This window comes from Lissotriton vulgaris, chromosome 8 (assembly GCF_964263255.1).
Source record: "Lissotriton vulgaris chromosome 8, aLisVul1.2, whole genome shotgun sequence".
NCBI classification, from domain to species: domain Eukaryota; kingdom Metazoa; phylum Chordata; class Amphibia; order Caudata; family Salamandridae; genus Lissotriton; species Lissotriton vulgaris.
In genome coordinates this window covers 129,633,955-129,648,220 of record NC_141696.1, presented here as the reverse complement: position 1 = coordinate 129,648,220, position 14,266 = coordinate 129,633,955, and the positions used below count along the sequence as shown (strand labels likewise).

General features: G+C 41.6%; 1 protein-coding gene across 1 annotated transcript in view; it reads left to right on the top strand.

The window, feature by feature from the left end:
- The first annotated feature begins 338 nt into the window (after positions 1–338).
- WDR73 (WD repeat domain 73) overlaps positions 339–14,266 on the top strand; it is a 62,903-nt gene continuing 48,975 nt past the window's right edge. Inside the window, exons 1-2 of the mRNA XM_086933819.1 lie at positions 339–530; positions 2,625–2,692. Of these exons, the coding sequence (XP_086789945.1) occupies positions 388–530; positions 2,625–2,692 (211 nt within the window). The 5' untranslated portion in view covers positions 339–387. The remainder of the gene's footprint in view (positions 531–2,624; positions 2,693–14,266) is intronic.

Genomic DNA, 14,266 nt, shown 5'->3' with positions numbered 1-14,266 from the left:
CTGCCGATTCACGTGCATTTATACGTGCTATTATTTCCGTGACTCCGTGTGGGGTATGCTCATGCGTAGAGGAGCAGTTTCACGCTTCGGCAGCAGAACAGTTTAGCACTAAATGCAAATTCTTTTTCTTTGACAGTCTCAACAGAAATCTAGTATGTGGAATGTGTACTTTTGTGTGCATTATGCAGGTCAGGACTTCTCTCATACAGTATCTCCTCCTAACGGGTGCAATTATCATTAAAATACGCAATAATACAAAAATAATGTATTAATTGATGAAGATGTTGGGGGGGGGGGGGGCATAACAGCATAAGTATATCGTGAGGTTTCTTGGAAGTGATTCCAAGATGTCCGCGCTATTAGAACGCGTTTCAGCAGTTGTCAAAGATGGAGAAGCAGGAGGGTTATCGAACTGTTCAGCCTTCTAGTCCTTCTTCTGTGTCCCCGCCCAGGTGTTATGCTGGAGGGATGGCAACTGCTATCTCTGATGAGGACGAGTATGAAGAGTGGCTGGTGGAGTCTATCAGGCTGTGAGTGATGAGGGCGCCCGGTGTGGAACATTCGTGGAAGGGGTATTGGGGAAGTGGAGTTGGGGGCGGGTCTTCGCGGAAGGAACGGCCAGAGCTGCTGACATTGGACTACGTTTGAGTCTTTGCTTCGGCTCAACAGCCTTTGATTTTGGGCAAATCACTTAATCTACCTCTGCCTATCAAAAAAGAATGTGTCTTTGTGTAACGTAACTGGTGCTCGGGTCGAATTAGCACCTTATTAAACTGCAAATAAAAGTGGATGTGGTGAAGTGGGTTGTTGTACTGAGGACATTTCCAAGACCGAAAGCATGTCAAATCAAAACTGTCTCTCCTCGTTAAATCCTCCTTTTTCCCCAACCCATACGTGCCAGTTTATATGTGTTTGTTGTTTTATTCTTCAGTTTTGCATTATTTTAAACCGGTGCTTATATAAATGCTAGGATAAAAGGCTAATTTGGCCACAAGAGCCTTTAGGGTCTATGTAGAATTCCAGTATATAAATGATACTACAATAATCAAGCATACCTGCTGGCTTGCTACATCTGCTGTTAACAGAGCTTTAGCAATCCTGATATTAAGGCCTGTCAGTGACATGTAGTTGGTAGATTTGCACTAGAGAGTATGATAGTTCAGATAGGTTAATGCACTTGGTCTAGAGTTGCTTAAACGCAAAACCGCAGAACATGATAAGGGTTTGTCTTCCATATCGCACAGACATTCATTATCCTTGAGCTTTGGGGGCGATGCTCCATGGGGACTGACGTTACACCCTTGCTCAAAAAGTGCCTCATGTTAGCGCAACTTCTTTAAGGATCTGAATAAAGCCTGCTGGCCATGCTCTTACATCTTTTCAGTATTTACTCAAAATGTTATTCCTGTGAGGTAAATAAAATAAGGACCACTGAGCTGTGTAGTATTTAAGGCTAAGAGGAAGAAGTAATTTTGTTTGAGTTCTGTACTTAATGTAATTGTATAGAGACCTATTAATATGTAAACGTTTCAAAATAAGTATTGTTACATGTCTGGCTCCTTTAAATCTTAATCACATCATGGTGGGTCTCCTGGATTAATTCTGGGTAAAACTAGACTACTCAGGATGCGATAGTCTGCAGTCGCTAGACTTTACGTAAAAGAGGTCATGTCTCAAGCGAGACACTCCTGCACTGTTTTAAGACACAGGATTGACTTCTCTTTGTTTCTCCCTTAGGCTTACTCTTGATTTAGCTGAGGCTACTGACAATTATACACACTGGGCCTAAACATAATCCACCAGCTTCTGTGACCGGAACTCTTCTATGTCAACTTTAGACCTCTAGAAAAACATTTCTATTTCTTTAACATTGTACAGAGGTTCAGGTGCTATTGCCTTTCTGGACAGTTCATACAAACAATGGCAAAGCCAGACCTAAAAAGGTGTTGGATTGAATGTTGAGAGGACGGTCATTTTTCAGTAGCTACACAGTAGCCTTCTATGCTCTAGGTATTCTGGAGGTGGTTGATTTGCTAGTCCAGTTTGCCCATGTAAAGGGTATTGATGGAGTCGAACTTGGTTTTTTGAAATGATGCTGCCTAAAAGTTATAAAAGAAAAAGATTTAAAATAAAAAAGATTTTCGAACAAAAGAACAAATTGTCTTTATTGGTGATTTCACTGGCCGTCTTTATAGTCCAGTCCTTCTCAGGTGTTTTGTTGACTGATTTCAAAGCCTTAAGAAAGAAAGAAGTTTGGAAATGGGAAGGTTGAAGGCGATTTTAGCTTCTGCCATATAACTCTGACTTCTATCTCGATGTAGTTTTGCAACATTCCTTTTTAATATTTATAGATATTATGTGCCGTATACACCCTATATAATTGTTCTGTCCTCCAAATTATCTGATTGTAGATCTGGATGTCAATAGTGCAAGAATAAAAGGACAATTTTAAGCATCTGCATCAGGGATATCGTATAACTGCTAAACAAACCTCCTCAAGGGAAAACCCAGGTCCAAGAGTCCAATGTCTTCCAGCATTCCACGTAAAATACTTGAATACCTCCATGGGATTATCCTTATTATAAGTGTGCTACCAGTTTTAATCATTTGCTTCTTTGTTTTAGGTATAACGATCTCCATGCATTTGAACTCCAGGATCCAACCAGAGTAATTGAATGGACTGGAGAAAAAAGTAAGTTGAAAAGAGAAAGTTTAATAATGTTATAGAGGTAGACTGTTTACAATCTGAAAATTACTCAAAGGATCACTTATGTGCAGGGCGCAAGTTCGAAAAAAAGAAGTGGAGGGACTAACCAAGCTAGGCAGTATGGTGCATAACATCATGGCACTTGACTTCACAAGAGTGACTACAGACGTGGCATCTCAGGAAGTGGCATCGCAGCCCATGACTGCACAGAAAGTGACATCAAATCTTAAGAACTCATATTTATATTTAGCAGGTCTACCATGAGTACATTTGAATACTTAACAAATAATATTTTGCGTCGGAGTTGTCAAAAAATTGATGCAACCCCAACGCAAATTCTGGGCCTGAACTTATATGTTTATTTTTTAAAGCTCTGCCACAAAGAAATTGCCAACAAGGAGAAACATGGCTGTAAGTCTAGTGTGTGGTTAATTAGTTGCAAATTTTGCATTTTAAAGTATCTTATGGAGTTAAGGCACCTGCTGCAAGATCTTTGTGTGCCCGGTAAATATCAAGGAATAATAATAATGGCAAGACAACTCTGGACGTTACTGCACTTGCTAGAGAGATCTGTGTTTTGTCGAGTCCTAGTTTTGAAATAGAGTAGCATGGAGGATTGATAAGTCTCCAGCAAACAACATCATGTGACACACAGCTGACAGATTTTTCTTTTATGTAGATGGGTACCTGAATTTTAACTTAAAGCTCGTCTTATTTGCAGTTCATAAATTGTAATCCTTCTAATATAGTACAGTAAGCTATGAAGGACATGTGACTCCTACACCTTTTAACCCTTACTGCCCTATGTAACACATCCTGTACATTGATTTATACTCATATGAATTATTGTCAATGTGTACGTGTCATGTAAAGCGCTCCAACACCCTGGATTGGGATGATAAAAGAAATCAAACAACCTAATGGTTTTAAATTATTTGTGTAAATATTGGACGGTTCAACACACTTAAGAAAGTCAAAAGCATGCCTCTCTTAACCGGTTCGACGCTATTGACGGAACCGTTCCGTCACGGCTCGCGGGTGAGCTGTGCTCATGACGGAACGGTTCCGTCACGGCCCGCTCGCGGCGCTGATTTCGCGCCTGCGCGGCGCGTTTCATTAAGTGGGCGGGGCCGTGACGGAACCGTTCCGTCACAAGCACAGCTCACCCGCGAGCCGTGACGGAACGGTTCTGTCACCCGCGCAGGTGAGCCGTGTGCATCCCCCCCCCCCCCCCCCCCGCGACCGTTAGCGCTGTGGCGGAATAGCCGACGCAGCGAAGGTGTTAAATACTTTTGAAGTGATAACAAGCTGTGAACCTTTGTTTCCCCTCCATTACATTTGCAGCTAGATGTGAGGTTCCAGATAGCTTTCAGTCAGGATACTCCATCTAAAGGAGGCCTGATGGCCCCTTAACTTGGCCTTTGTTTTAGACTCAGATGGAATCTAAAATAACAAAGCCCCCTCGTCTGCACGTTGCTGCTCGGAATTAAAGAAGACAACTTGCAGGTGCTGCTGAATGTGTCCTGCTGTCTGAACATTCCCAGAATGACCCACCTATCTTGGAGATGAAGCATTATTCACATTCTAAGAAATCCGATTCCAAATATGGAAACCAGTTCTTTTCTACTTACTGTTTTGTCCTGATATGATGATTTATCTCAAGAGGAAGATGAGCAGTCACTCAAAGGGAAGAATTGTCCTCCACCGCTAAAGTTAAAAAAAAATGTAATATCCTGACTGTTTAACCTTATTTGTAATTAAATGGTCACTTTCATAATGTGTTATATCTGTTTTCCCCCCTCAGTCCCAATTCCACATTTGTTATTTGCTATAAAGACTCTAAAACGTTGTTCTTTTGAATTCTTGCCTCTTTCTGGGGATAAGCATCTGATTACGATTTGAGTGTCTCGGCCGTGCCTGTTTTGTTGATGTTTCACTATATTATAACTGAGCATCAGGAAGTGTCTCTGTTGTACAGGTTAAGAAAGAATTTTAGGGGTTGTATTTAGGTAAAGGTGGAGATCATGGACCGTTTGGGCAATTTCTAGCAAGGACTTAACGTGAGCAACACTGTAGGTGTTGCTGCATTGAAGTTCAGTCCTCCCTTGCAAACATTTGTAAAATAGGTTTCAATCAAATTTTTTTTGTGACTTGGTTTTAAGAGACTGATATAGGAATCGAATCAAAGGTGAGGAATTCTAATGTTATGGTTAAAAAAGAGGGAGTGTCATTCCTAATTTGCAGCTGGCAAATAGGCTTTAGTGAGAAACCTTAAATCAGCCGAGGGAGTTGAGGGATGGAATAGTTGCCTAAAGATATAAGGTGACATCACAGTGAATGGATATTAGAGGAAACAAAGGAACCACAATCACTTGGAAGGAGATAAAGACAGGAAGTAGCCAAAAGGAAGTGGAGTGCCACTTATTTTCCTAAGTTTGGACACCGATATCTCATAAATACATTCATATACAAGAGAAGAGACGAGACTCTGTCAGGGAAGAGAAAGAGGATCCTAGTAAGTTAGAAAAGTAAATCTACAATTTTATTCCCAAATTCAGGGTTGGTATGCTTTTACACAATTGTAAAAGTGAACTAAAAAATGTAGTAAATTTGTCATTATGGTGGAATTGCAAGTTAAGAATGCGGACTGGATTGTGGGCTTTCCAGAGAGCAGTGGTCTGATGGGTATCCTCTGCTTGTATTGGGAGTTAGTAATTTCACACCCTACAAACAAACTCAGAATTGTTCCTGTCAAAAGAATGGTTATGCTCCTTTCCAGGAAAAGTGGAGTGAATACCTCCATAAGGAGAATCAGAAGGCATCTGTACAGGGAGCAGATAATAGCTTATTAGTCAATTAAACAAGTTGTAGATTTCCTGGAGTATTCCTGGGATTCGCGATTTGTTCAAAACTGAGATACCTACTTTAAATGAAAGTGTAACTGTATGTAGATTTCAGACGTTAAAATTCCTTTGCTTGTCAGACAGTTAGACCAATAGGCTGGAAAGAGGGTTATGAAAAGGAAAAGTTTAGAGAGAGAGACACACAAATATATATTTGTATGTAGCCCATGCTTGACAGCTTTATATTTCTCTAAATAACAAAATGATCATTTATATTTCACTTAATACAAAATAGTTGTCGGTAAGCATTTGCGTGATAGCTCTTTTAACATTAACAAACCACCTTGGAAGCATGAATGGGAGAGTTGTGCATTTCAGGAATTGTACATTTGACATATAGTTTGTTAAACCTAATTCATAACTAGATACTTGAACTCAACAGGATCTTACTTGTTGAACAGTATGAATTGCTGGTGAACAAAATGATCTAAGGAGCGAGGAAAATGAAGCCGAGAGACAAACACTGAGTTATAAACTTGCAGTGAGCTAAAAAAAACAACATGGTTGAGGATCTCACAAAATCCAAAGCATGCACATGGATCATATTTCCAAGGTAGAAAGAAATATGGTTACCTTCTCGTAACATTGTTGTAGATCAATGTTCAGTTATTTGATATTGTTATATCTAGTGCAGGATATGCACTAACAATATATTGTCAAGGCAAGTATAGATTTACCATTCTTAACACCGTAACTACGTACCAGGATGATATTATTATAATTATTATATGTGATGTGTATATTAGATATCGATTTAAGAACAGTAAATCTACTCTTCTATATAATTATCTTGACAATAGAGCAGGAGTCGATATCCTGCACTCAATTGTGTCGCAGGATAGTATTTTGGCACACAGTATTGTGACTTGTAACCCTCTTAACATTGGTCTTTTCCCTTATATCTTATCCAGTAATCTGTCCCCTTGTTTATCCAATTCCATTCCTCATCTCAACTTCCCTGTTTAGTGTTTTCTCATATTGTGAAATTGTCTTTCTTGGCATCTCTTCCAGTCTGGCCCATTGCCTATTACTTCTCTATCCTCTGTACATCTTTTCTGGTATATAATTCTTTAATCCCATTGCATCATGGTTTTCAGTGGATTGATTTCTTAATAATGGGGACCACTTTTATGCTTCTAACACGTCTCTGGACCTATGGCTATTGTGACATTTAAACACCATTACAATGAATGGCTTCTGCTTCACTTATACTGGGCTGCTCCTTATCGTTGACGCATCTGTTTCAAGAGTATATTTTATGCATCACAAAGCACCATGCCATCCTCACTACTTCCACCAGATGTTTTTGAGTGTATCCTTATGTGATTGTGAATACAATGTAAGTTGTTTTGCAGCTTAACTGTGTTTTCCAAAGATGTTTCTTGAGATAGTTTACATTCTGATGCTCTTTGGCTAGGTTTGTGCAATAGAAATACCATACAAAACGCAAATATACATATTCATAAATATGATCACAGATGTAGCTGAATGTTGAATGTGTAGTATTGGGATACTAACCCTAATAAAGAATTTTAGTGTACCATTGTTTCCTAATCCTGTGTACAAACTGGGTTATGGTCAGGTATAAGGGCAAGTCCTGTGGTTCGTTTGTCACATCCTTTAATTAGGCAGAGCATCTGACCTTGCTAGAAATTTTTGATTTCTTTCTAAAAAAATATAATAAGTTTTTCTTAACATGAACTGAAAGTGAGGAAGAAACTAGTATTTGTATTTTAATAAATACAGATATGTGTGGTGGATAAAGTAGAAGGCAGCTCTCGGGCCTGTCCTTCATGTGCAGTGCCAAAAGGTGTTCATTCCCACTCTCCAGCTCTTAATCTGCTAACTCTGCTGCTTTACCACTCAGTCTGTTTATTTTAATTGTTTTATTTTCCTTTAAAAGTAAGTTAACTTGTTTCTTTTCTTTGCCATGTTGGTGGTCATATGGAAAAGGGGCCTGCTATGTGTGCTCTTTATGCAGAATCTTCAGGTCAGTCCTTGCAGAGAAGAAGGATGTATGGTGTTGGCAGTAGGTTTGATCGAAGGCGGTGAAATGAAGACCACTATGGCCCATGCTATTTCACAGGAAGTAAAAGTGACTTCTTAAGAAAGGCAGTAGAGAGCAATAACAAAAATTTAACAGGTTTAAAAACAAACAATAAAATACTAATATTAAATATAAATACACTTTGAAATTCTATTTTGTTTGAATTATGTTGTTTAAAAATTATTACTACGAAGGCAGAAATCCATTTGAAATAAATCGGTAACCTAAAAAAGAGGCAACCTTTCCATGCCAAATGTTTCCCAATGTTCGTCCAAGGTATATATTATTTTTAAAATTGGAATTGAAAAAGCCCTGGGCACGTAAGGTCCAGATAGTTGGAGGTAGCCCAACATGGAAAATAATCTAGGAATTTTCCACCATGTTGTCAGATTTGTTTGAGGTAAATTTAATTAATGCCTTTGAACATTGTCGAGAAACTTCGTAGTGGGAGATCAGAAACAATGAAACAATTCCAAATAAGGCAATGGATATGCACCCAAAGAAAAATCAGCATCCAGAGACTTAACAAGTTTTGAGAAACCAACCATATCCCACGATAGTACATAGGACCCGGTCTCTGTTATATGAACCCTTTCCAAGATGAAAGAAAAAAGGACAGGAAATGCAAAAGTCGGTAAATATAACAATCTAATAGAAATCCTTTGAACAACTGTGGCCTTAAGTAGGTAAAATACAACATGCAAACATCATATAGCATATATCATTGCAGACTGGTAACACTCAATACCATGAAAGAGAGAGGGGGAGGAAAGAGAAGGGCACCCGTACATTCCTCCAAAACACAACTCTTAAATCACAAAAAGGTAGGGTGCCAGCGGTAACAGAGAAGGTATAGACACGCAAGTTAGTCGATAAACTCTTACTGTGTACAGTGGGGGACTGTTTAAAACAGGGAGGCCATCCTTAATGGAAGAGGATGCCTCACACACATAATAGTATCATGCTTCATCATCGTCATCCTCTCCCCACCCCGGTAAGATCGTACTACAAAGGCAGACTCGACCTCCAAGAAGACTTGGCGGTCGGAGGGAGTTCTTTCATAAATCTATTGAACAAAATCGGGATCCAGACGAACTAGAAATACCTCATAGTTCCTTGATTGTCACCATTATTCATGAGGACTCTAGGTATATTAAAAACAATTCTTGTTGACTGGTATCATAGAGTTCGAAGACTCAAGCCAGTCTCTTATTTCAAAACCATGTTTCTGTCCTTGATGATTAGTCTAATAGTTCTGGGGCATTCTTCAGGGCTAGTGGATCCCTTTAGTATTGGCCTAAGAGTTCAGTGAACCGTATGTAGTGATTTGAGTGCTACTCACAAAACATATTCTGAGGTGAATCCTACGTGGGCTTCTAAATTAGAGGATTCCGAAGACAAACTATTCCAGGTGGGGAATCAAAGGTAATACAATCTGTGAATGCGTTCGATGCAACCAGATATACAGTAAAGGAGCCTCTCCTGCAATAAAAATATGGGGAGGAGGCGATATTGACTTTCGCTTGAAGTAAAATACTGTGTTGAATCCCCAATTCGGTAATAGGAGCAGCTAACTCCGCATGCACAAAACAAAGGTGTATATACATTTAATATGTGACTCAGAACATCAAAAACATTACTCAATAGATATTTATAGTGAATCTATTACTTAATATACGGCCTGGATCTACCCGTGTGCACGTTCTCGCATATCTTCACATGGATATGAGAGCAACAGTGAGGCTAAGTGACAATGGAACAGTAAGTAAAGATATTGAAATTGCTAGAGGTGTCCGACAAGGGTGTGTGCTGGCTCCGCTTTTATTTATATTGCACATTAACGTTCCCTACCCGACCTTAGCTCAGATAACTAGTGATGTCCCTTTAGTTAAGGGGAGCCCTCACCCACACTTTTCTATGCTGACGATGCTGTGTTAATGTCCCGAACCCCAAATGCATTGCACCTTTTAGAATCTAGGTTTACAGATTTTATGACTAACCTTGATCTTAGGACAAAGTTTACTAAATTACAATTAAGGCATGTTTGGCCCTCACTGTATTCAACTGCCTAGCATACAAATAGGTGAACATTCCCTCACCAGTGTAAAGACCTTTCCTTATCTGGGTGTCGTGTTCTCTGCCTCGGGGGCATGGTCTCATAATATTGCATATAGTAGAACGAAATTTCCAAAGGCAATTTTATCACTTTTTTCCCTCCCCCCCCCCCCCACTCCGTGGTGGCGAAAAGCTGAAAGCTACGATGCAAATGTATGAATCTTAATGTGCTCCTACTGCCACTTATGGTTCTGAAATTAGGGGGGTTGTGAACTGTGAAAGTATACAAAATGAAAAAAACAGGTTTTCTAGTTGTCTCCTTGGAGTACCAATCTCATCTCCTAACATTATTTGCTATAATGAGCTAACCCTAATGTATATAAATGATTTTATTAGAATGAGGCCCTTATTATTTTGGATATCGATATGAACCAATGAGAAGGCCGCACAAACAAGAGATATATTAAATGACTTCCTCTACTGAGATAACGGCCTATGAATTCCATGGTTGACATATATCGAATTGGGAAAAATTGGTATGCAGAAGGAATTTATAGAGAAAGATCTATGCTCTACTATTAATAAAAAGGAAGCAGCCACTGTCTTTTAATCAATTAGCACAGTAAAATCACCTAAAAAATATGGAAGGTAAATCACTTCCTATATGTCCTTGTGTAGAAAATAGAAACCTTCTCAGGGGTCTCACTGATACTTGGTCCTTTTAAACCAACAAAGAAGAAATTGGCACAGAAGCTGTAATATAAAAGTAACATCTTTAATAACCTCAAATGAGGGAGACTACGTCACACAGAAGTCTTAGCAACTGAATGAGGCAGTCTAAGGAGTACAGAAAACAGGGGCCTTATATATGCTTAGGGTTACATAGTCTGAATAAGACCAAGGGGAGGACCTGGCACATGTAAGCATGCAAAATGACTAATATGGGCCTACAAGATCTGCTTGCTCAACAAAGTGGGAGGAGAGTTACTTCTCCATACAGCAGCAACAATAGCCTGACAGTTCTATAAGAGGAACAGGTGCATTCTACTAACTAGGCCCTTCTGAGCATGTGCAAAGCTCTGAAGAGGGAAACGGCACATGGCGAGCACATGGCTATCTAAAATGGCTGCCAAAATACAAAATGGCTTTCAGCTCATGCTAACAAATCCCTGCAATCTTTAACACTTGTGTGACTCTATGCCACCTCCTGTTTATTTAGAGCAACCGTGCGGGAGATGGGCACTCTCCTTGGTATTTAGATTTCGTACCAACACTGTAAAAAATGTATTGTGCTTCCCACTTGGGTACTAACCAAACCTTGCTACGATCCTCCGTCCATGGGACAACAAGTCAGGTCAAAATATGTTGCGTGTTTTATTGTTTTGCAAATTTTTATAATTTTATACAAGGTTTTTCTTCAATTTTTTAAAAAGGAATATAGTGACTTCAGACCGTGTAGAGCTATGTTTTCACGTGTTATCCTTCTGTCTGCACGTAGCTCTTTTTTTCTTTGATAAATGATGGTTAGCTATGTATTTGTTTTGATTTAATTATCTGGAAAATGAAACTAACAGTCCTGTAGACTTCATGACATACTCTGAAGGCACATGGCACTTTATCTAATTTTAATAGATGTTATTTGCATTTTTAACTTTTGGCAACATCTAGTGTGTTTTAAATGAAATGAAACGTTGACCGTGATTTGTATGTTACATTTCTGAATGGAAAACCTTCTAAATAAAGCGAATTGAATACTTAATATAGCTAAAGTACAGTATTCGTAGATTATACACCTTACCCTACCGTTTAGGAGATACCGGTAGGCTGGTCAGGGAGTGGGTGGTACAGTTTGGAGTCACACTCTGAACATATCAAGAGTGGGGTAGACCCAAGAAAAAATACGACACATAAACCACATGCACAAGCCGAACACAAGATCAGAGGTCATACTTCCAATCTGGTGAGAACAAGAAAATCTGATTATCTGTTATATAATATATGTGCTCGCAGGCCTGTCTTTCGAAGGGGGGACATTGAAAGCCAAAGTGAAGCTGGCTTTTTTGTATATATAAACCAATTGTGCATACTGCCAGAAAAGTCACTTCTGGCCTGTCAGACTTGGCCAGGTGAATTAATTCCGGGTGTAAGCATGGAACAATTAACATGATTACCAGGTGTCAAGCACTGTTAATTTATTTTTTTTAAAAGCAAGTCCGTTTTTTTGGCATGGGTTTTCTGTTTCTTAACTGTTATTTGATCATTCAGAAACTGTACTATGGATGTTATGTTATGTTATGTTATGTTATTGAGCTTTTGTATAGCGTACAGCTACTCACAGGGAGTGTCCCGACGCTTTCCACCCTCAACTCATATTGAAATAACACAACACAGCTAAAAGCAGACAACAGAACGGAACAAAAACAATGGGCAGTAAAAACAGACTAGGAGTTAAAAAGCCAGGTCTTCAGGCCCCTCCTAAACTGGAGCAAATTAGCAGTACTCCGAAGAGAAAATGGAAGCAGATTCCAAAGCTGGGGGGCTCTGTAGCCAAAAGACCGCCCTCCCGCGCGGGCCTTCCTCACCCGTGGAACCACCGCTCTGCAAAGAGCTTCCGAGCGGAGGGAACGAGCTGGACGATAAAAAGTCAGTCTCCGCTGCAAATATCCCGCTCCTGAACCATGCAGAGCTTTGTGCATCAGGGTCAAGGATTTAAACTGGATCCTCTTCCTAATGGGGAGCCAATGAAGCGACTGGAGCAACCCAGACGCTCGAGCTCGTCTCCCTAGACCAAAGATCGCCCGGGCAGCAGAGTTCTGCACCACCTGAAGGCGCTGGACCAGATAATCAGGAAGGCCGAGAAAAAGAGCATTGGCATAATCTAGCCTCGAACCGACCAGAGCCTGCACTGTAATCCTCCTGTGCTCCTCAGATAACAACGGCAAAAATTTGCGGAGCATTTTCAGTAATCCGTAGCAGGTGCCGGCCAGGCCAAGGATGTGAGTTCGGAGCGACAGCTGATTGTATAGCTTGACGCCCAAGTTTTTGGCCACCACTGAGGACTGTGCAGGAGGACTCATGTCGGACGGCCACCAATGCTGCCACTCAGGATCGGCAACGCAACCAAAAAATAAAATCTCAGACTTTCCTGAGTTGGCCCTCAGACCGTTCCGCTGGAACCAGTCGAAAACCAGCGCAAGGCAGTCCCGGATTCTCTCTCCCACAAACTCTTGATCTTTCCCGCATGTGAAGAGGAGTTGCGTGTCGTCGGCATAGGAGACGATCTGGGCCCCATACGCCTCTACCAAGGCCGCCAGAGGGGACATAAAGATGTTAAATAATGTGGGGCTCAACACAGAACCCTGTGGAACCCCAACTCCCAATGGCGGCATCTCGGCGGAGCTCTGGGAAACCCAGACCGTCTGGCGGCGGCCTTCCAGGAAAGAAGTAAACCACCTCGGCACCGTCCCCCTCAGGCAGATGTCATAAAGCCTAGTTAGAAGCGCCTTGTGGGGGACGGTGTCGAAAGCCGCCGAGAGATCTAACATGACCAGCATGGCCCTGCCGCCGGCATCCAGAGTCTCCCTGATGATCTCAGTCACCTCTATCAAAGCTGTTTCCGTACTAAAATTAGGTCGGAAGCCCGATTGAGATGGATGGAGCAGATTATTGGCTTCCAAAAAACTAGAGAGAGCGCCATGAGCATGTTTTTCCGTAAGCTTCGCTAGTGCTGGTAACAGCGAGATAGGCCTGTAGTTCGCCAAGACTTCGGTGTCAAGGCCCGGTTTTTTTAGGAGGGGGATCACCATCGCTCTTTTCCAAGAGCTAGGGACCCGTCCCTCCCTCAGGGAGGCATTAAGGATAGGGTTGACCAAAGGGTTCACCACTGCCGCCATCCCAGCCAAAAATTTGGCCGGGCAGGGGTCAAGTGGCGAGCCAGATTTGAGGTTGGCCAACAACGTAAGAGAGGCCTCGCTGGAAACAGTAGGGAAGTCGGACAGCACTGCCACCGAAGTCTGCGGCAGTCCAAAGTCCAGCCTCGCACCACTCCCTCCATCCGGTTCCTCCACGAAGGTGGCCTGAATGGCCTTGATCTTATTTGTGAAGAAACCAGCGAGATCGCAGGCCCAAGCATCCGCCGAAGCTGGAGGGGGCGGATGAGAGCTGGGGATCGTAAACTCCTTCACAATATTAAAGATCTCCTTGCAGGAGTTCGCAGATGCCTCTATCCTCCTAGCCAGATAAACCCTCTTGGCACCGAGAATGTCCCGATGGTAAGCCTTCAACACCGCCTTGTAGGCAAGTTTAGCCTCCCCATCGTACACAAGGCGCCAGGCCCTCTCGGCCACCTTGCACTGCCTACGAGCCACACGGAGCGCCTCCGTAAACCACGGGGCAGAATGCCGAGCCACCGTGGACCGGGGGACAACCTTGGGAGCGAGATCTTCCAACCGATCGATAAGCCAACGCTGCAGAGTCTCCGTGTCACTATCCAGGTCACCCGAGAGAAGACAGGGGTGCTCCAGCAGTGCCTGCTCAAGCAAGTCAGGATAAGGC